The sequence below is a fragment of the Ornithodoros turicata genome, chromosome 10 (genome assembly GCF_037126465.1).
Source record: "Ornithodoros turicata isolate Travis chromosome 10, ASM3712646v1, whole genome shotgun sequence".
Lineage (NCBI taxonomy): Eukaryota > Metazoa > Arthropoda > Arachnida > Ixodida > Argasidae > Ornithodoros > Ornithodoros turicata.
This window is the reverse complement of record NC_088210.1, coordinates 15,059,077-15,079,632: the sequence shown is the minus strand read 5'-3', so window position 1 is coordinate 15,079,632 and position 20,556 is coordinate 15,059,077. Positions and strand designations below refer to the sequence as shown.

At 43.9% G+C, this 20,556-nt stretch overlaps 3 protein-coding genes across 7 annotated transcripts in view; 1 reads left to right on the top strand and 2 right to left on the bottom strand.

The window, feature by feature from the left end:
• LOC135370619 (clathrin heavy chain 1) overlaps positions 1-5,019 on the bottom strand; it is a 28,160-nt gene extending 23,141 nt beyond the window's left edge. The window contains exon 1 of the mRNA XM_064604395.1: positions 4,859-5,019. Within this exon, the coding sequence (XP_064460465.1) occupies positions 4,859-4,900 (42 nt within the window). The 5' untranslated portion in view covers positions 4,901-5,019. The remainder of the gene's footprint in view (positions 1-4,858) is intronic.
• A 1,230-nt stretch (positions 5,020-6,249) lies between these two features.
• Positions 6,250-9,061, bottom strand: LOC135370158 (mediator of RNA polymerase II transcription subunit 21-like). 2 transcript variants are annotated; one of them, XM_064603858.1, is made up of 4 exons: positions 8,791-9,061; positions 8,160-8,271; positions 8,002-8,102; positions 6,250-6,488 (listed from the first exon to the last, which is right to left on the bottom strand). In XM_064603858.1, exons 1-4 carry the CDS (start codon positions 8,818-8,820, stop codon positions 6,324-6,326), a joined length of 408 nt encoding a protein of 135 aa, XP_064459928.1. In that variant the 5' UTR covers positions 8,821-9,061; the 3' UTR covers positions 6,250-6,323. The 2 variants fall into 2 exon arrangements, with proteins under 2 accessions (XP_064459928.1, XP_064459927.1); XM_064603857.1 differs by lacking the exon at positions 8,791-9,061 and adding an exon at positions 8,389-8,573.
• A 2,507-nt stretch (positions 9,062-11,568) lies between these two features.
• Positions 11,569-20,556, top strand: part of LOC135370616 (neurofibromin-like) — a 53,912-nt gene continuing 44,924 nt past the window's right edge. For 2 of the 4 annotated variants that reach the window (XM_064604392.1, XM_064604390.1), the window contains exons 1-8: positions 11,569-11,682; positions 15,233-15,376; positions 17,030-17,134; positions 17,240-17,260; positions 18,449-18,517; positions 19,050-19,165; positions 19,593-19,699; positions 19,780-19,847. In XM_064604392.1, coding sequence (XP_064460462.1) covers positions 11,602-11,682; positions 15,233-15,376; positions 17,030-17,134; positions 17,240-17,260; positions 18,449-18,517; positions 19,050-19,165; positions 19,593-19,699; positions 19,780-19,847 — 711 coding nt within the window. In that variant the 5' untranslated portion in view covers positions 11,569-11,601. The remainder of the gene's footprint in view (positions 11,683-15,232; positions 15,377-17,029; positions 17,135-17,239; positions 17,261-18,448; positions 18,518-19,049; positions 19,166-19,592; positions 19,700-19,779; positions 19,848-20,556) is intronic. The other 2 variants (XM_064604393.1, XM_064604391.1) reach the window with 1 other exon arrangement.

Genomic DNA, 20,556 nt, shown 5'->3' with positions numbered 1-20,556 from the left:
GAGACAGCCGATTGAACCAATGCAAATTGGTCACGTAGGGGGCCAGCATTTGAACGTGAAGCAAATGCTCCTCCTATAGCGTGCACATCTCCCACTGCCTATATATGGAAGGAGGTTCTTATTAACTCACTAACTAGCACCAAACAGGAAGTGAGTAATATAACAGGAAGTGAGTAACAGGAAGGGAAGCAAGTTGTGCCAGTAATACTGTCAAATATTTTCACGCCAGTTCCATTTACGCTTAGTACAATACATCTATTGCACAGTGACTCTGGATTTCTTCTGTGCTTTTTCCCGACCCCCTTTTTTTAATCTGCGTTGAGCTCTATGATGATGGCTGGGGAATCCTGTTCTGCATTCTTAACTGTCTGTCTGTCCTTAACTGTGTCTGGTTCTGACAACATTTTTTTTTCCACAGAACCAATTACACTGTAGTCCTCTTAAACCAACACGTATTAAAGGCGCAACACAGGTGCATCAATGAGAACAACATGAAGCATGTTCTTAGTACCATGCTCCAGAAAAAAAAATATAGAAATACACTGCTCGTTATATGTAGGGAGTGACTTTTTCGGCTTTCAGAAATCGGGCGATAATTGTGCCTTCGGGTGTTACCGGGTGTTTTTGTTTCTCCTCCTGCCTGTTAAATCCTTCCCTTTTTTCGAGTGTGTGTGTGGGGGTGACTTACCAGCACTAGTCCCCGAAGGCACAGACAGTGCTGGCACACATGGGTGCATTTCTGGGAACATAAGTGACCCATTCTTACACGTGTCACACGTGGTGTCCTTTGTTAGTGTTTAGTGGAAACGTCACTTGAGGATTTCACAGCAAATGGAATTCAGGTTTAACCCACCGGGTTTAACCAAAAAAAGTCACCCCCTAATCATACGAGACCTAATATTATTCAGCAGAATATCGAGTAAGAAGACATAGGTTCTACAGCAGGAGAAACTTCATTGGGAGGAAACTCAGCTGGGGGAATCCCTAACATGAGGTTCATTAAAACAATGTGTCGCTGCAGTGCCAAGCAGCCAAGATCAGATGAGTCTGTGGCACCGTAAACAACACCTCGGAAAGTGACATGCACCACCTGCAAGCAACTCCTCCTGAGTGTCCCTCCCCAACGAAGCCTCAGTGCTCACTGTTCTGATAGCAGGGGGAAAGGCACAGATGTTTGCTGCACTAAGGCACAATGTGTCAACTGCATTGTCCACGGTGACTGCTTGCTTAAAACGAGGACCTTTTAATTGCGATGCTTACTCTAGTTATACATTGAGATACATGTAGAAATGCACTAATGCACAGTGACTCGTGCAGAGGTGCGGGGTTTGATGTTTTTTGGCGCAACAACATCGAAGGTCGTACTGCGCCAGTGCAGTGATAAAATCTGATCAAGTGTTGCACATTTAAATGATATCAGTATTCGTGCAGCAAAGTGAGAGTTAAATACGGGATGATTTAGCATGATATAAGGAAACAGGAGAGCAGCACTTGAGCTCGGCTCAGATTGCTCAAACATTGCAATGTCGTGCATTTCTTATGAGAACCTGCCAACTTACTGCTCGATAAGCCTGCTTTTGTTATGCAGATACCAATGAAGTATATCAGTGGCAATAGCAGTGTGTGGTGCTAGATATGGTAGAGTGCTAGATATGGTAGAGTGCCAGAAATTCAAATGCTTCAGGTATCTCACATATATATACGTTCATCGCGTTTCCCAGTAGCAATGGTAGTGGGGTGACGCAAAACTTCGGGGCAACCACAGGTGAGGGAATCACCTTGCGTCCCACCCTGCGAGATTCTGGGACGGGCCCATGGCGGGAGAGGTGCAGGGTTTAAACCGATTTTACTGAACAATGCGATGAAGGGACCACCTGTTCCCGTACAATTCCACTTCAGATTTCTAATACCGACAAGACAGGCCCTGAACACCTTAGCAAAGCTTCATGCATTGATAAAACGACGTTTATGCATGCAAGCTGGCTGAGCCCCCTTGTCGTGTCGTCTGCAATGTGTCATCTGCTACACTCTTGGGAGAGAACATTACATTACCAGCACCGAAGACTGCTCTGTTATATGCTACGTCACTGCATCCGTTCACTACAGCTACCTTGTTTTCAGTGACATTACCGTTAATTGTAGTTTCATATTTGAGTTGCATATCATGTTTTATATTCCACATTATTTGACAGCCAAACACAATTATCAGATGTTTGTGTTATATCTGTTACCCATTAGTATGGTGTAGTATGTATCAGGCAATCATTACCAAAATTAAGTTTCCTACGAGAGAAACTAAGCTAATGCAGATAACTGCTTGTGAGTCATTAAATTAATCATTAATATATTACGCTATAGAGACCATGTAGGAAATTCCTTGTTCAACACGTTGCTTCAGGCACTACAGCATAAGTAAATATGACAGCAAGAAACAGTGAAAGGTTATTAGCTATTATTATGATAATGAGAGGACAGAGAGGTAGCAAGCCAGCTGGTGGTGGTATAGATCCGCAACTTAAAGACCCGAGACAGGAGGACAAAAAACGACAACACAGACCTTGTCTGTGTTGTTTTTTCTGCTCCATTCTCAATTTTTTAAGTTATGGATTATTCTGATGTCCATTTTTATTACTTTATTATTTGGTAACGGACGTGGCAATTAGTTCCTTATGACTCAGATATTCCAGCCTTAGGGCATCAGTTCTCTCATGACTCAGATACTGTTGAATGCTGGTGATACAGGAACAGCATGCAGGAAGGAAAATCTACTGAAGCCCTCGACCATTCAAATACTCTTGCACATCTGCTTGAAACTGTGCTATCGAGTTCTAGCTTCAGACTCTCGTTTACCACTGACATGGGCACTAAAGTTGAAAGATTTCTCCTCGCACAATCAAGGATGCCATCACCTTGACCCCAACACAAAAGATGGTTTCATCCGTTACACCTTAACACCTTGTGGACTAGCGACACCAAGAAATCAGAGAAAAGAAAGTTTTCCAATTTTTTTTCGTCCTTTCTGATAACAAAGTCCCCACAGTTCAAAGCGACCCAGGCCAAGATTTTCTGAGTCACCCATTATGGCTGAATCTATCTGGAGTGTACAACCAGAACAATCAGAGTGCCACAGCAATCACACAATCTTAATTGCATGCAAGGAAAGGCATGAGGCTCCTAAGTGGCTCTAGGGAATAGGCATGTACGGCTTTTCGCATAGGACGCATTAGAATATCTCCATTTCACGCCCACTGTCTGCCGTCTCCGCATGGCATACGACCTTACACTGCCCTACTTTGAACGTACGGCTCCCACAATGACCTTAGCAATTGCAGTGCCAAATGCCAGACCCCCCCCAGGGGCAACTCCCAATTATCTCCAATTAATGGGAGCACTGCATGATGTAATTTGTTCCAGGTCCCAGTCAACTGTCCTCATCCATCAGCCAATATTTCTCTCAACGTCTACAGCACAGACGCCCGTCAGACAAACAATTTGCATCCTTTATTTCTGCTTTTATATTTCTCTTCAATATCATGCTTGCACATTTCATTGCGATTCACAGCCAATTTTGAACAGAGCGGGTCATTCCACTTCTAGGTTACATAAAACATGACTGTCTTACTTGACCATACATAAATATAATGCTTCCCTTCCCATATTATTCAAATTTTCATACACTATCGTGACATTGGAACAGAACCAAAAACACTGCAAGTCACTCCCAAATGCATGGTTTGTGCCTTTACATATCTGTAGCACAAAACTGTCCCAAAAAAATTGTGTAACGACAAGGATATCACCATTAGCACGTAAAATTGATGTCATGCATGACCCTGCCTAGTATTTTTTTCTGATGCAATTAGCGGTCATCCTGTAAGACTGAACAGATTTTATGCTCAAGAAAAAGTCTGCACAAAAGAAACCATATGGAAACTTATGCCTGATGTATTCGGGTACAAAATACACCGAAAGTTTGTTTCTGATGCTGTATACAAGCAAGACGCGGCCGACGAAGACACTGCCGCTTCGCTGACACACACGAGTCGGTATCACACACACCTTTCGGGGGTTATCGTCGCGCCCTGCGCTTGATTGTCCAAGTGGGCGTCTCAGCAACGTGTTCTTCGATCCCCACTCTTCACATTTTACGAGCTATACAATTCCCTTGCAGAGCTTCATTAACATAACGGAAAGGAATATCTGCAACGGAGTTCCCCCCAAGATGCGGCAGTATGTGTTTGCTGCAATGGGGTCAAATCGATATCAATGCTTCAAGGAGCCGCTTGGCTGAGAATTTAGCTGAATTGGCCCCCCCTACGGCAGTCACAAACCTGCTAACATGGCACACTACACGAGTGACGGCAGCCGTAACGACTGCATTTCACATGCAGATTGCGAACTTTTTAACATCTGCATCCACGTTCCACGAAAAGTACCTCACACAAGCTGCTCAATGATGATTTTGGACACTCAAACTCTTGACGGCGGGTTGAGAAGGCGGTAGAGCCGCAAAAGGTCCTGACAAACCACAAAAAACTCGCCGAATCCGGCTTCTGAGCAGTGAATGCATTTTTGCTGTCATTCTAAAGGGTGCAAAGGGAGAGAAGGGGGGCGTATCGAAGAGGTATACGAATGCAGTCACCCGACGAGTTGCTTAATACGAGCAGAACGTTTTCCCTTCCAGAACAATTTGCGCAGCTGTACACACTGGCTCCACGCTGTGTCGGGGCAGTACCAAGCTGTGTGTACTCTAGCAAGAATATCCCCACGCGAGTGCTAGTTTGTTTAGGCCTAATACCGGTTGATGACTCTTCCAGAGTAGGCCTACATGAACTATAAAGACAAGCTGTAAGCATACCTGTAAATGCTCTTGAAATCGTATAGGTAATATTTGTGTCATTGTGGCCGTAGGACCCGCTCTCGGGTGTCGGGGCTTGGTTCACACTTGTTATCAAAGCGTTTGAATGAGAACACCTCCAGTCTCTATCCTGTACGCACCAACTTCCACCCAAAATGGCGTTTGCCGGCCATATATCAACGGAGATAAAATAGTTCCTTAGATTTGAAGAGCAACCGACATGCAAGTATCAACTTTATTATTTATCACACAACACATCGTAACTATAATTTATTAACCTTCGTTTCGGTTCATTTTATCTGCGCTTTCGTTTACGAGCATCAAAATAAGTGAAAGTTTGGAGCGCATGAATACATTGCTTCGTGGTACCTGGCGGTGCCACACAAAGCGTTCGCGCAATCGCCTAGCGGCATTTAAGAGAATTACGCAGAACTCCAAAATCCCAAAACTGCTACTTCATTGCGCTGCGTACTTGCGATATTCGCTCCAAAAAACAGCACATCACGACGTCATAGCGCATCATTTCCACAAAAATACCGGTCACGACCGTCCAGAAGTTGCTGACTGAAGAGGAGTTGTCGGGGTGGGGGTGGGGGATAAGGCTTTCCCCCCCCCCGGTTCTCTCATGACTTTTTGCCCATGCACATAGCCCCCATAGCATGGCATAGCCTCTTATGGCTTGCGGTAGTCGGCCATGCTCAGGCGGGCATCGTCACGACTATTGCAGGGAGGGATCGTGCGTCCTGGGCCGACTTCACAGGGAACTGCACCGACATTTGTCTTGAAGCGTCCTAGGAAAACCCAGGGAAAACATACCCAGCCAGCGCCACCATACCGGCAGGCAGATCGCTCGGAAATAGCACACCACAACCATGATAATCGCACAGCTGGTGGGATGTATGTCAAAGAAAATTTCTTGCCCAATCTCTTTCTCTACGATATTGGTTTGTTTTGTTTTGTTGGCCATAATTTGGTTAGGAATGTAAGATGCCCCCTTTCTGCTTGTCATTAAAACTTTTTTTTTAGCAGCTGAGAAGCTTCTGTAACATCCACAAGAGACACCACGCTGATGAGGCACAGCATTTCAACGTTTTCAACAGCGTCAAACGAGACAGAGTTGTCTGTCACAGTGGAATAACTTATGACCTCTTATTTCTATCTAGCAAACCGGGCCATCAACCTAAGAAGAGTCTAGTAAATTTGTACCCCTCAGAGACACGACAAATCCAGCAAGCATAGCCAGATCTACCTGAAACTGAATGAATAAAACACCAGATTTGTAAACGTCAAGAACCGAAAGCCCCGCACGTAATAAACGAGAACACCGTTCAGTACCTAGAAATGTGTTTTATATTACAATCATACTTTGTCTTAATATGTAGGCACAAATATCATAAATTAAACTTTTGTTTTATTACAGAAATACGAAATGAATTTTTTCGAAAAAGTACAGTGATCAACACTTTCAATCTGGAATCTCTTCCAAGTGCTGCATATTAAGTTGAGATTCTGCAATATCATGCAGTGCCTGCTGTATTTGCTCCAAAAGAGACTCTCCCTGCTGAACTACTTCTTCCAGCCGCCTTGCTGCATCTTGGTTTTCAAGCTCCAGACGTCTCAAGTTTGCTGCCTGCAAGTGAATGGCGACCGGAGGTTAAAAATCACCATTTCACAGGAACAATGTGCGCATGTAGACAATGTCCCAGCAGGTGGCGTCAGAAGGTCACGTAGAACGTTATTCCTCCGATCGGGGTCGGAGCCTCACCAAGTGAAAGATCTAGTGCAAAGCCAGTGGAATATACAAGGGCTTAGAAGCCAAAGCTCTTTGGCTGCAGATGACGTATGGGTTATTATTATTATTGTTGTCTTTAATTTTCCTCAGTGAAGGAGGACCAGGTGCAAAAGGGATAAATCCCTGACTACTCAAACATAACTGTTTTCTTTTAGTTTATCTTTATATCTATTTTTGAGCATTTTTATCAACTTTTGAGTTATAAATCAGACTCAATTCTGATCATCATTGCCACGTTTTGAGTTCTAAACACGCTTCTAGAAAGTGTAACTAGAGTTGGCCGTATAGGTACAAAAAGTACTGACCACTAGGAATATTTTTTTCAATCAATCATCATAATAAAAATTTATTTAAACAGTGCCTACAACCAGCGCTACACAATAGTGAATCTTTTAACAGTGTCAGTAACATGGGGAGGTGCCACTATTATATTAAATTGTAACAGTTTTACGTATCATTGTTGACATGTGTCTAAACACTAAAGGTGAAATAACAAATTCTCCCCCCCCCCCCCGCATATAGTGTACAGGAAAGAAAAATGGGGGGGGTCGCCCAACATTTAGGGGGGTGTAGGGGTGACCTGGTTAAATCACTGAATAAATAAATCTCAATAGTTTTCTCACTGACATTGATATGCAGGGTGTTCACACTAACAATGGACAGAATTTTATAAAATAGGGAGGTGCTTTTCTTGTCTTTCTTTTTTTCCCTATGTAAATGACCATACGTGTATTCTAGGCCATGAGGGCAACCCTGTGGCAACACTAGCGACCTCCTGGGGTGAGATATCAGTATTTATCGGTATGCAAAATGCAATATGTTTGTGCCTCTATTCACCCTGCAGCAGACCACTTTTGCATACCGAGGGGGGGGGGGGGGGGTCCAGCAACCGCCACTAATTCAGCTGTTCTTGCTCTATTCGTGTGCGGTATCATAAGTCAACCAATTTAAAAAATATCCTGTTTCAATTAGTGTTCAAATATAAGCCAAAAATGCATGGGACGTAGCATGCTAAAGTCCTTTGACTGCCTTGAAACCCAGAAAATACGAAATTCTGACCAGGCCAGTTAAAAACAATACCGAAATTCCTTCCCTACGAATTAGTCCAGCAAAGTATAAGGTGGCAAAGTGTATTCTTAAAGGAGCTAAAGTCAGTAAAGCAAATTGAGAGAAGAGGAACTAAGCCTGAAAAACCCTGGACCCACTGTAATGCTTTTATAACATGGATGCAGCATTTTGGAGTGTGCTAAAGTATTCGAACTGTCCCTTAGCATGAAATGTCGAAGATGCTTTGTAACAGAAGTGTTGCTTGAGGAAATGTAAGTTAGATAATCACACTCATTGCACGTACTTGTAGTTCTGGGGAAGCCTCTTCACTTGGGAGAGAATCAATTAGGACATCTATGTCTTTAGCCGTTCTTGCAATTAAGGATGCGAACAACTGTGGATAATCTGCGGGGAAAAAAAAAAATATCAGTTGAGCAACAAGGATACCATCCGATGACTTACCTTCCTGAGGAGCTTGTGGAGGCTTGGAAAGAGACTTTTCAAACTCGGGGAAGTTACTTGGGACTGCAAACTGCTGCAGGATTCCAACGCTGTTACAAAAGTTGTCTGCTTGCTGGAAGGTTCAAGATCGTGCGTGAATATTATCACTCACAAAAAAACAAAATGCGTACGACGTGGTCGCTGCTCGAAGCGCTTGTTGTGCGAGACAGCAACACAATAAATAACGTACCGCATTCACAGCATCTTGAAGTTGAGTCAAACGATCAGCCATTGTTTACCATGAACGTTTAAATAATATTTACTATACAAGCTACACTACACATTGCCTCCATTCTACTACTTTCATTCACAATCTTCTTGAGCTTGACGTCACGAAACGACCGTCCAATGGCATAGCAATATCTATAGTACTATTTCTTGTAGCGCCTGCAGAAGTTGTTCACCGATTTCCAAACGCTCATTTGCTGAACTTCTGCAGGCGCTACAAGAAATAGTACCATAGATATTATCATGCCATTGGACGGTCGTTTCGTGACGTCAAGCTCAAGAAGATTGTGAATGAAAGTAAGTAGAATGGAGGTAATGTGTAGTGTAACTGGTGCTGCCGGCAAAGTATGCGGCGAAGTCTCACTCTGTTAGTTTTCCGTGAAAAAAGCGCCATTTCCTTGAGTTTGAGGAAGCCATGAAGGAAGCACAATACGACGGTTGTTAATAAAGTGGACAGGACAGACTGAGCATCGCAGCAAATTAAAATACGAAAGTACGAGCTCCGTAATCAATACAATCAAAATGGCGGTGTTGTGAATAGCAGTTGAAACGCTGCTACCCAGCCGTCGACGTAACGCACAACACCGAAGCGGCTGAATAGAACAGTCCACTGTGACACAAGCTATAGCTATAGCACCTACGGAGGCCAGACGCCAGAACGCAACAAAACAACCCGCACGTCGCCGTCTGGGGAGCAGTCCCTCAACTATGCCTCAACCATACTTTGCAATGCGGCCATTAGCCTTGTTTTGACTACGAAGTTCGTACATTTCGCGTTGTAACTCTGCATTGCGATGCTCAATCACTTCGAAGTTTATCACTATATTGAATTGCCTTCACCGCTTCAGCTGCAGAAAACACAACGTTTCATCAGCATTGACTATAGCTGTTGAGCGCCGCATGCCGGAACGAGAAAACTTTTGTAGGTCTCCACCCTGTATTTTCATGGGTGCACAAAAAAACGTTCAATACATCACAGAAAAAAAAAAAAAAGCTGCAGTCACACAACACAAATGCAATGAAGAACGTGCTGACATCACCTCACAACCAAAACATGAAAAAACAGAAAATTTACTGTTTTATTGAAAATACGTATTTGTCTTATGAAGAACGCCCCAATTATTCATTATTGAACACAGCAGTAGCGTAGCCAGAAAAAAAAAAAAATCGGGGGGGGGGGGGGAGAAGGATTCTAGAGTCACTAGAGGATTCCACGTACTTTCGTTTCCCTCTCTACACTACCGAAGGCGGTTTCGGGGGTTTCAAAAAAGTTCTCGAAAGAACATCTTCCTGTTTGTCTACGTGTACCGTGTCTCTCGATTTTTCGTTTTTTTAAATCACCATGCACCAGTTAGTCTGCGCCTTCTCCCTGTTGAATAGACCACTCCGTGTTTGCAAACAAATGACGTCATAGTGTCCGACAGCGCCCCCAATTTGGTAGACTTGAACTACGCTCGAAGCTAGGGACGAACAAGGTCGCGCCCGAAAGCCACGGTCTTGAAGGGGTTACGATGGTCCCCGAAAGGGACATCGAACAAGTGTCCATTCGTGGAACACAGCCCCCCCCCCCCCCCCTTCCGACTTGTTTCCGTTGAAGAAAGGAAGTGCATCGTACGTTCGCCTTTGCGTACGTAGGGGATAGCGTTGATGGTTCTACGCAATGCGCGAAGCTCTCTTTATGGTTCGCGCGTGCGCAGAGTCACCAACGCTATCTCTTGCGTACGCAAAGGCGAAAGTGGACGATGCACTAAAAAAATCACTCTTAAAACGCCACAGATAAGCAGCGATTTATCCAGAGTAGCCAGCCCGGGAGAGGAAAAAAAAAAGGGGGGGGGGAGTCTCTGCACGAATAAGAGAGGAGGTCGCAGTTGCGCACGTTGTAACATTTTTACGAGTCGTTGCTGGCATGTGCCTAGAGCTGAAATAACAAAGCCCCCGTGTATGAGGTGCACAGGAAAGCAAGGGAGAGGGTGTGTGTGGGGAGCCGGGATAAAACACTGCAGATAAGCTTGAAGAGAAGTCGTTGGAGTCCCTTTGCTGTGCAAGACAAAGGCACCTGCAACTACAAGGAATACTGTATAAACTTCTGTCATTAAATTCGCTCGTAAGTTTCACGCATAACAGATTTAAACATATGGAAAACGGAGAGCCGGATGACCTGAAAATGGCTTCTGAGGAAGACGAATCTCCCTGCATGCAGTGGCTTGTGGAAAACTTCCCCTTTCCCCATGAATATATTATTTGTTTTGTGTAATAAATGCTGTAATAATGTAATGTGCCGTGTTTGAGGTCCTTGTCGTGTTCGTCTACTTTCCTTGTTTTGACAAGAAGCTGCAAATTTGTAACCATCATCAAACGATCGTTTTGGAGCGCCAACAGTTCAGACCACCAAGGGGAGCTTCTTGACCTCCTGCTAGCATACCACATCACCAGCGCATGTCATCTACGTAATGATGAACGTACAGATGTAGTTCTGTATACATGGCTAAAGGGCCTTTGCAGGAATTGCAGCCACCTTCTGGCATTGAAAATTTTCCAGTTGGCTTAGCCCAGACGTCTGATATATTTTGTGTGCCATGTTTGGGTGTCAGTAATATAGCGCCAGCACTGCCACCGCTTGCTTTTTTTTTTTTTTTTTTTCAAATTGGTCAACTTTCGGCATGTAGTTATGAAGAGTCCTTTTCTATCGCATTTATTTATTTCCTTCCTTCCCAACACCCCCGATGTTATATGTCCTCAAGTCGACTATCGTTGTCGAAAGTGAAGCAAGAGTAGGCCTTCACTTCTTGATGTCCCCCCCCCCCTCCGCAAGATTACAATTTTGCTCAAGTCCCTCTACTAATTACATTTCTCTTCATCTTTCCACAGAGACGCTCCCTTTCCAGTACTCCTCGAAATCGCGACTTGAAACGTTGAGCTCAATAATGTCTATGCGGATGAACCGCGGTCCTTTTGCAGACTTGTACTTGTAGAGGGACTTGTGGTATTGGGGGTCATCCGCTGCCACACGGTATGCTTCGAAACCGAAAACACGTTAAAATTGTAGCAGACGGCAAACTTCCGCGAAACGGACGCACCAATCACAGGCACCGAAGAAGCGCATGCGCTCTACACACCGACTAAACACCGCGTCTGTTAAAAGATGGCGACTGAAAATGTTGAGTGATTGCAGTTGATGTTTTTAGAAACCCACCTTACGATGGCTACGAAGCCTGTAGAATGGGTTTCATCACTAATAACACGATTCGAAGAACAAGTAAGCATATTACCTTTCTAATTATCTGATATCATCTTTCGGTTTGAAGTTAAATCGTAAACGTCTGTCATCAACTTGGGTAGCGGTGTCTTCGCCGTTGTTTTGTTTTCGTCTGTTTGTTCTGTCGTTGTCCGTTAGCTTGCGCGATGTTGTTGTACACCAGGGCCAAGATCATTTTGTGAAAAGTCGAAAGTTGAGGATCGTGTTTGCAACAAGCCTGCGAGCAGCCTTAAGCGGTTGCCATGATCTGTGAATTGGGTGGGCTGACCGCTCGAGTCCTTTTTGCTCAACCGTACATTTGTACATGGCAATGATGAAAAAGGAACGAATTAAGACCCTCTAATCATCAGCTGATTCGTTGACATGACGTCTATATGTGCGTGATGTGCCTCGAAGGTGAACTGGTTAGTGTGATTTGACAGAACTTTCAGGCGTATACATCCTCCGCAGGACGGATCGATACAAATATCTGGACGGGAGAACAGCGTTCGCGTTTCGTTAAACGCAGGATCAGTACGAAGGAATGTCAAAGTAACGCCGTTATCTCATCTGCTGCGGCAGATCTGAAAGTACGTTGCGCGGATGCGTGATCTGCAAGGACAATTTGGTTCCCTAGTTTTACGTACCGGAAGTCCTTTCCATGAATGCGCCTCACGTGCAGCGGCATTTCATTCACGTTGACCGCTTTGATCTCTCGGGGCGCGCTCAACTCACGAACACGGGAGCTCACGCTTGACGAATTTTGTCACCACTCTTCCTTGTATTTTGCTTTTGTGAAGGCAACGCTGTCAAATGTAATTCTTGGACTAGTAGGAATAACTGCTTCTGTAATCGCTTCAATTGCGAATAATTTTTTTTTTTTTTTAATTTTCATCCGGCTTCGCCTGTACAATTCTTGTTTTCTTCTTTTTTGTTGTTTTCAGAGCAGCTAAATAGCATAAAGCATTAACACAATTACCGGAGGTATCCAATCTATGGTGCAAATGAGCAGTGATAGGCATAGTACCCAAAATTGTACATCAAGTAAAGCATCAATTGGTACTTGAAGTACAGTGCAAAGTACCATACAGGGTGTGAGAAGATTTCCGACACATTTCAAAACGTTATTAAAAATTATACATAATAACAATCACAATGTAAGCTGTCACAGTGCTGTAGTGTTGTCAAAAGATTTATTTGAACTCATCCTCAATGTTCTACAGTAAATATGATAAGAGTTACAAGCTGCAGAAAATCTGATTCCATGCATTTTCTGAAAATGCTAGTTCTGAAACCCAGCTAGTTAGTGCTTGGCCATGAGTATGAATTGCAACAAATGGCATAATTTCTGTTTACAGCTGTTCAGGCAGCCAGCTGTGCGAGTGGAAAATGGTTTTATTTCCCAATCTATTTGTCCTTGCACCTCTCGGTATAATATGAAAAAGGAGGGCAACACTCCACTTTCTTGTTCAAAAATACTGCTTTTAGACAAAAAATTTACTTGACTTTTTTCATTCGTTGTCTTTGCATTTCCAGTTGGGTAGTTGAGTAGTAGACAAAATACTTAAAGCACAGTACAAAGCGCACAATTGAAAATGCACTTGAAGTAAAGTACAAGGACTCGGAAATGCACATAAAGTAGTACTTGAGTGCTTGGTACTTCAAGTACTGCTCATCACTGCAAATGAGAGGGCCCTTATGGAAGTTATGTGCATGTTCTCATCCAGTACACCGAGTTAGGAATTGTGCGGTTGCCCCTACTTCCCTGTCACTTGCCTCCATAATGACACATAAATAGTAAACTGTTTGATTTAATTTAATTTGTTTGTGCATTAATTTCCCATTGTTTTGTATTTCCCATAGAACAGTGGGAGTGAAGGGGAGCCTCCCCAACTTTTTCGATTGATAGTTATGGTCACAGCTGTGTAAGTTATTCAAAAAATGTAATCGAGTTACAGTCACATGGCTCTGAAACTATTTCAGTTACAGGACATGTTCCTGAAACTATTTAAGTTATAGCCACATGGCCCTGAAACTACTTAAGTTACAGGAGATGATCCTGAAACTAAAATGTAATTCAGTTATAGTTACTTGTCAAATGTAAATGAGTTAGTCTTGAGCTGCTTCAGGCTGTATGTGTTTAAAGTTGACCACACATTAGTAGCTCAGTAGTAGTAGCACAACCTCATAGCTGAAGCTGATAATTGGTATAACATGCTACACGACGTAAACATGTTTGCGTGAACCACGCAGCTTGTATGGAGTAAACGGAATGCCTGAATGGAATGCGGAACCTGAGCTCATCCAACTCTGCTGTTAAATTAATAATTCTATGGCACTAGATGTGCTACTGAAACGTAATTCAATCTAATGAAAATGGGAGTTAATGCACCATTGACGAGGAGAGATGAGTGTTCACATATGCAGTTCACACCCTGTTTGAGTATATGAAATTTTAAAGAAATGCTGAAATGTATGTGAGGCCAGCAGCTCCGTGTAAAATGCAAATGTGAATGCAGTAGAAAAGCATTGGCTTTTGTAAACACTGCAGACCAAAATTTACAGCAAACTTCGTAGAAACACAGCAGAAAGTAACTATGCCTTGGGTATAAGTTACATGCAAAATAAATTAAATTAAATTGCAGCTTTAGTTACTCATCTCTGAAAGTTTGCAGTTACAGTAATGAATTACTGTAGCTTAATTACTTGTAATTTATTGCATCACAGCTCTGGTTACGGATCGCTGCTTCAAGTTTCTTGCTTTTTCTTCTTCCTTTCACTAGTTGTTCCAATCTGAATAATTTCTAAACTTGAACAGTGCAGGACATTTGTGTGGAGCCTGGATTTTTCCTGAAAGGGAGAGAGGGTGGGGCCCTGTTTGGAACCTTTTTTTATTACTCTCCCTACCTGTGTTGTCAACATCTAATTTATTTTGTGGATACATATGTAAATATGTAGCCCCATAACAGCTATGTTGAAGGCAGCACCAGTGCTGCCTACCCCTGTCAGCACCATTTGCAAATAAGTCTGAGTTGCTCAGAGTAAAACCGGTCTTTACAAAGGAGATGTCCATTCGTCTCGAAATCAGAAAATTGGCAAAAGCTGACACGAGGCAGTTGATCCTACAATTTCATTCTCAAAGCAAGGTGTCTACCAATCTGGAAAACCGGGAATTGTCAGGGAATTTTGATGCGATTGGAAATGTTGGGGGATTGTCAGGGAACTTGCCAAAAAGCAGCTGAAGTCAGGGAAAATCGCAGACAAGTAACTATGCAAGCGCCGACAGTGCCGACAAGTGCCGATCAGTGGTTGAAATAGTCAGCGAAAACCTGGAGAAGTCAGGGAACTTGAAGGCTGCAGTTTAATAGACACCCTGGATAGACAATGTAATGTTCAAATTTGCAGTACCCTTGACAGGAAAGGTCTACCTGCACCATGTACGAATGAGAAAAAGAAAGGAACAGAAAATCTTAAGACCTGACGGGGCGGAGGGTAGGGTCTCTGTTGGAAACGGTGGCAGTGCATTTTCGAGCTACTCGTGCTGCTCACAAACTCCTCCTGACGTGCCCAGCTACCGTGCCGGAGTGGACCGCAGACGACTCATTCCCGGATCAACGTGGAGCAGAACAAGGAATGTCTCATCAACATCAGCAAGTTCAAGTTCTCTATGGTCATTTCGGGGCTTACGAAGATCTTGCACTCTGTCAATGAAGTCGTAAGTGGGGCCCGTGTTTGATGTACAGTGTCCGTAACGGAAGTATGCTCCAGCGGAGTTCATGTAACAGATGTGGTTGCGCGAGGATACGGGTATTACAGCACTGCACGGGCCGCATTTTTAGGCCCCGGCCCAGACCCATAATAGTCAAACCCGAGTCCAGCCCAGGCCCGGGCCGGACCGGGCTGGGCTGGGGTTTTCGGGTAGCCCGAGCCCGTGCAGTGCTCTAACGGGAACTGCCGCAGATTATGAAGTTCATATCGTGTGCCATCCAAGTTGGACTACAACTGAAAAATATACAGAGAAACACCTAAAACACGAAGAAACGATGTCCATCATCTTGCTTTCTTTGTTTGTGGGTTTTTTTATGCACTGGAACTCTTTAGTATGACGCATAACTAACAGGCCAAATTCTTAACAATAATGGAAAGCTTTATGTATCACCTAAAAGTGTTATAAGTAGAGTTGCAGACATGCTCTGTATTGCTGAACTGAAATACACAACCTTGTGGGTGGTTTAAATTTTTGCAGAGGCAGTGAATGTTTAATCTTAGATTGTTTGTGCTCCTGCACATTGACTTTGGACATATAAGCATCAAGTTACTACTAATAAGTAGGGTTCACGGTGAATAAATAGAACCTAACTCTGTGCGCCTTGAAACAATAACCTTATTTCGATAAAGGGTTAAAACTTGGGCTGGTTGGTGGTTCATAGTTAGCAAAGATAGAACCCTCAGTGCAGGGAAAGATGAGGATGGAACACAAAAAAAGACGCGGGCACAGCACTGAGCTGCCAGCCAAAGAATTTTTATTTCGTGAAACGAGGCCCTAAATATGTATAAGAACCCTCCTCTCCCCCTTTATTCCCTCTCGTGTCAGACTTCCTGTTTACACCACTATCTCTTGCACACACAACCGTTATCATTAAGTGGTCGGCATGAACGCTGATATGTTTTGCAAAGATAAATAGAGGGGGTTACTGATGCAGTTACTGCCTGTTTTTTTTTATCTCATGCGCCTCTCCAAAGTCTCCCTGTTCCTACCTACCTAACAAACAAGGCTACCTTGTTTTTTAGACCTGAACAAAATTTTTGTTTTTTTTGGAATTCTGCTTGACATCCCACAGATGTTGCTAAGTGGTCCCCCAACGTACCCCCCCCCCCCCCTCTCATGTTGGGGGACCACTTATTAACATGTGTGGGACCGTAAAAATTTTATTCAGGTGTAAAAAAACAAGGTAGCCTTCTCTTTTGAGAGGCACATGAGATCAAAAAGGCAGGTGGTAACTGCATCAGTAGCCACTCTATATATCTTTCCCAAAAAATAGCATTCATGTCGACCACTTAATGATAATGGTTGTGTGTGCAAGGGATAGCAGTGTAAACAGGAAGTCCGACACGGGAGGGAATAAAGGGGGAGGGCATGGCTCTTACGTATTTAAGGCGTCATTTTGCGAAATAAGAATTCTTTGATTGGCGGTTCAGTGCCGTGTCCTCGTCTTTCGCTGCACTGAGGGTTTTATTGTTTTTAACTATTTATTTTGATGAGTGGGCTGTTTTATCGCATCAGGCGATACTCTACCCCCTGCTAATTGATGTACGCGCTTGCATGTGTTATTGATGCGTGTAATTATGGTGTTCTCACATATTGCAGTTCATGTTCCAAAGAGGCCACGGTCCAATTCAACCAGAGTTTGAGAAGAACTTCTACGAATCTCAGCTGATAGTGCTTGACACGCTTGAAAAGTGTCTAAACAGGGTGAGGCTTAAAGTGCATCGCAGCACCAAACAATTTTTGCAAGTCTGACAGTGACTATTATACCTTTGATATCTATTATTCTTCTCTTTTCCACATGCGGGCTAGACTGAGAGTCCAATATGCAAGGTACCACTGATTTTCATGCGACGTTGTCAGTACATGCCAGGAATGCAAGAAGGGTATTCACGCCAAAATAACGGGGGTTGTGTGAATTTAAAACTCTCCTCCCTAAAAGCGCATTTGAATCCCACGAAACGGTCCCATAAAAAAATTAAGTAACAATATTTGAGGGATGCAGAAATTATAAGGAAATTAATGAATTAAATTAATTAATGAAATTATAACGAGGAAATTAAATAAGAGTAAGCATGCCAAGCACCTAGCCCACTGACACTCACGTGTTGGGTGCTGCATTCTTGGCGAGTGCTCTTTTGCAGTATTGAGGAGGGACCTTTTTTCATCACCAGGGGGTTCAGCATTGGTATGTTCATCTCCAACCTGAGTGTGAGCTGCTAGTAAATTGGACGGCACGACGGCAGCTTCAAGCTGTCGTCTGCAGCGGTGGGCAATTGCCCTCACCCCAAGTTCTGCCAACGGGGGTTTCTCACTGAGTTTTCCTCACCTCAGTTCTTTTTCTTTTTTGGAAGGTTTTCCTTGCCTCACTTCAATCTTTTTCGTGTGGGCTCTTCCTCACCTCCTCTGTGTGAGGGCACCCTCGCCCTCATCTCCTCACCCTTGCCCTCCTCTCGTGAGCATGCCCACCTCTGGTCGCCAGTTCATGTAATTTATACTATTGTTGTGCACTCTGAAAGCAGAACTTCACTGCATAGCATGTCACAGACGGATAAGTTTTGATAACGGGGGTGCCCCCCCTCCCCCCTCGGTCTATTACCATACAGTAAAGCTTGGTATGCTGGTATGCAGGTATGCATTTATCAGGGATACCGGGATTTTCTCAGGATTGCCATCTTTCTTGAGGGGGGGGGGGGGGGTCTTTTCTGTTCTTTTTTTAGCTTTCTGGTAGCTTTTCTTTTTTTCTGGGGGAGGGATGGGGGGTGCTGGAATAGCTTGGGGCAAAGTTCAGAGTGCTACCAGCACACACAAATACGACAACACAGAGACGAGAGGTGACCACTTCAGCTGTCTCACCTCCTTTTACACACTGCATGCGTTGTTTAACATGACAGAGTCTGCCACGGCCACATGTTCATACACTGGAATCTAATCCCGTACTCCAACACAAGTGTGCCTGGCACCTTTTCCCATGCTCACCAGTGCCTCGTTCATGCTCATTCATGCTCTTCATCTTTCCAGCAACCAAAAGAAACAACTCGTTATGATGAGACAATGAACGTGAAAGCGCTTCTCAGAGAACTCTGTCAGGTGAGTAGAGAATGTCCCCTGCTGTCAACATTGTTTTGTTTCACAACCACGACCTACTAGATTATAACGAGCACGTCGTAATCGGCAACCCCTGCGAGGAGCCCGTCCGCACTATCCACTAGGGGCACTACTCATCGGCCAGCGAGATCTGCATCGTGATTGGACAATGGAAATTTGAATTTTGAACGCACAGAAGCAGACGTACGATTGCCGTAGCAGACGACAGCAGCAGCTCTCATGAAAACGCGTAGAATGATGATTATAATCAACTTTAGAATGAAACATCTTTAGTAGAACATCCACCGCTTGTACAAAGATATTAAGGTAAGCTGAAGTATAAGGTATTGTAGAAGTTGAGGGAGCAATAACTGGGCCGATAAGTAGCGCCACCACTAGCTTCCAAATGCGGCGCTGGGATGGCGTGCCTATGAAGTGGTCGTTATAATCTAGTAGGTGCATGGTATATTGTTTAAATTTGAATGTGCTTTACTGGTTACACATGACTGTGGAGTGTTTCATGTTCGTTTTTCAGTTCATCGACATGCCAGATAGTCCTATGGTAATTCCGCTGAAAAATTTGGCTTCCAAAGTGCTATTTGCCCTGAGCCTCAACAACTTCAATGCTGTGTTCAACCGAATTTCTGGGAGGTAATGGCTTCTTAAGGCCGTTTTTGTTTACTAGCTCTGTTGCCTAGCCTTGTTTACTAGCTCCGTATTACTTACGTAAGTTTAATTTTCTCGCGTATTTATGACAATGCGGAAGCGACGGTCGCAAGTGAAGGAGTAGGAAGTCGCTGAAAGTCACCAACTCTGGAAAAGTTGCTCGAGTCGGTGTGATTGTGTCTTGCCCCCCGCCATGATATCATATTGAATGTAATTGTGTTACAAATTCCGTAAGTGTAATATAAGTTTAATCGGCAAAATATAATTACTTAAACCGAATGGAGGAAATCAGTTGGACTCGGGCTTTTGAAAGAGCAGTGTCATGAGATCAGCTGGTCATTGAGATTTGCTGTAGCTGCACTGTGTGGTGCCCACCCATTGCAGATAGCTTAAAACGTCCTTACTCTTCCAGACTTCACGAGTTATCCAATGCCAGTGATGAAACCACCGACTTTAGTGATATTGAACTAATTCAACACATTAATGTTGATGTTACGAGGTTAATCAAGCTGCTAAACGGTGAGAACCTTTTTGTTACCTTTCTGGGTTTTTCTCTGTCCTTCAGTATTATGGGTACTCACCGATTATCTTTCTATCAGAAATAAACACAAAGTTTCGTTCGTTACGGAAAAATGCGCACCTCTGCCTCATGAATAGCCTGGAGAAAGTAAGTAATCATTGTAACAATGGTTTTAATATGTTGATGGTCTTATAAACTTTTTGCACCATATTTTCACGCGTACATTATCCGTGGCTTATCTGTCAAAAAAAGTTAGCTGGCGGTCCACTGCGACTTATCCGAGGAAAGTCTCTCCTGGAGCTTATCACCCGGCATAAAGGAGCCCCTTGTATGTGACCCACATGCTTTTGAGCGTGATTGATCAGGGGATCCTGCCCCTCTTCTTCCGCGGGGTCACGGGCTTATCGAATGACTAAAGATGCACACGGAATGCCTACGGGCCTTCCCCCTCTCTCCTTTCACTGAGCCACCAGGGGGCGTCTATAGTCAGTGCTCTATGATAGTGGGGCTTCAGTCGTTGCTGGGGATCCCATAGACTGGTCATCACTGTGGCTTCCGCGCATCGGCGCAGCTGACTGCAGTAGTGCAGCAGTGACTGCGAAAAATGGTCCTCGCTCTCACAGCAGGGTGACATTGAATGCGACGTACATTTGTGAATGTTGAGGACTCATTGACTTGCCCGACGCTTCCTGGCATGAGGTGAAGCTTGCTTTACAAAATTGCCAGTGCTGTAGGGCCAACACAGGCGAACCGTTGTCCTGTCGGACCCTGCTCACACGGTAGCCTCACTCATTCTCTTACGTTGTCCTGGAGGGAGGGTGTAGGGTTCACGAGGGTGTACACATCAAGGACATCC

Coding starts and splice junctions, on each gene's coding strand:
- LOC135370158 (XM_064603857.1), bottom strand. CDS start 8,430: ATGGCTGATCGTTTGACTCAACTTCAAGATGCTGTGAATGCG. Junction 8,272..8,388: donor TTCAAGATGCTGTGAATGCG/GTACGTTATTTA, acceptor TGAACCTTCCAG/CAAGCAGACAACTTTTGTAA. Junction 6,489..8,001: donor AGGCTTCCCCAGAACTACAA/GTACGTGCAATG, acceptor ATTCACTTGCAG/GCAGCAAACTTGAGACGTCT.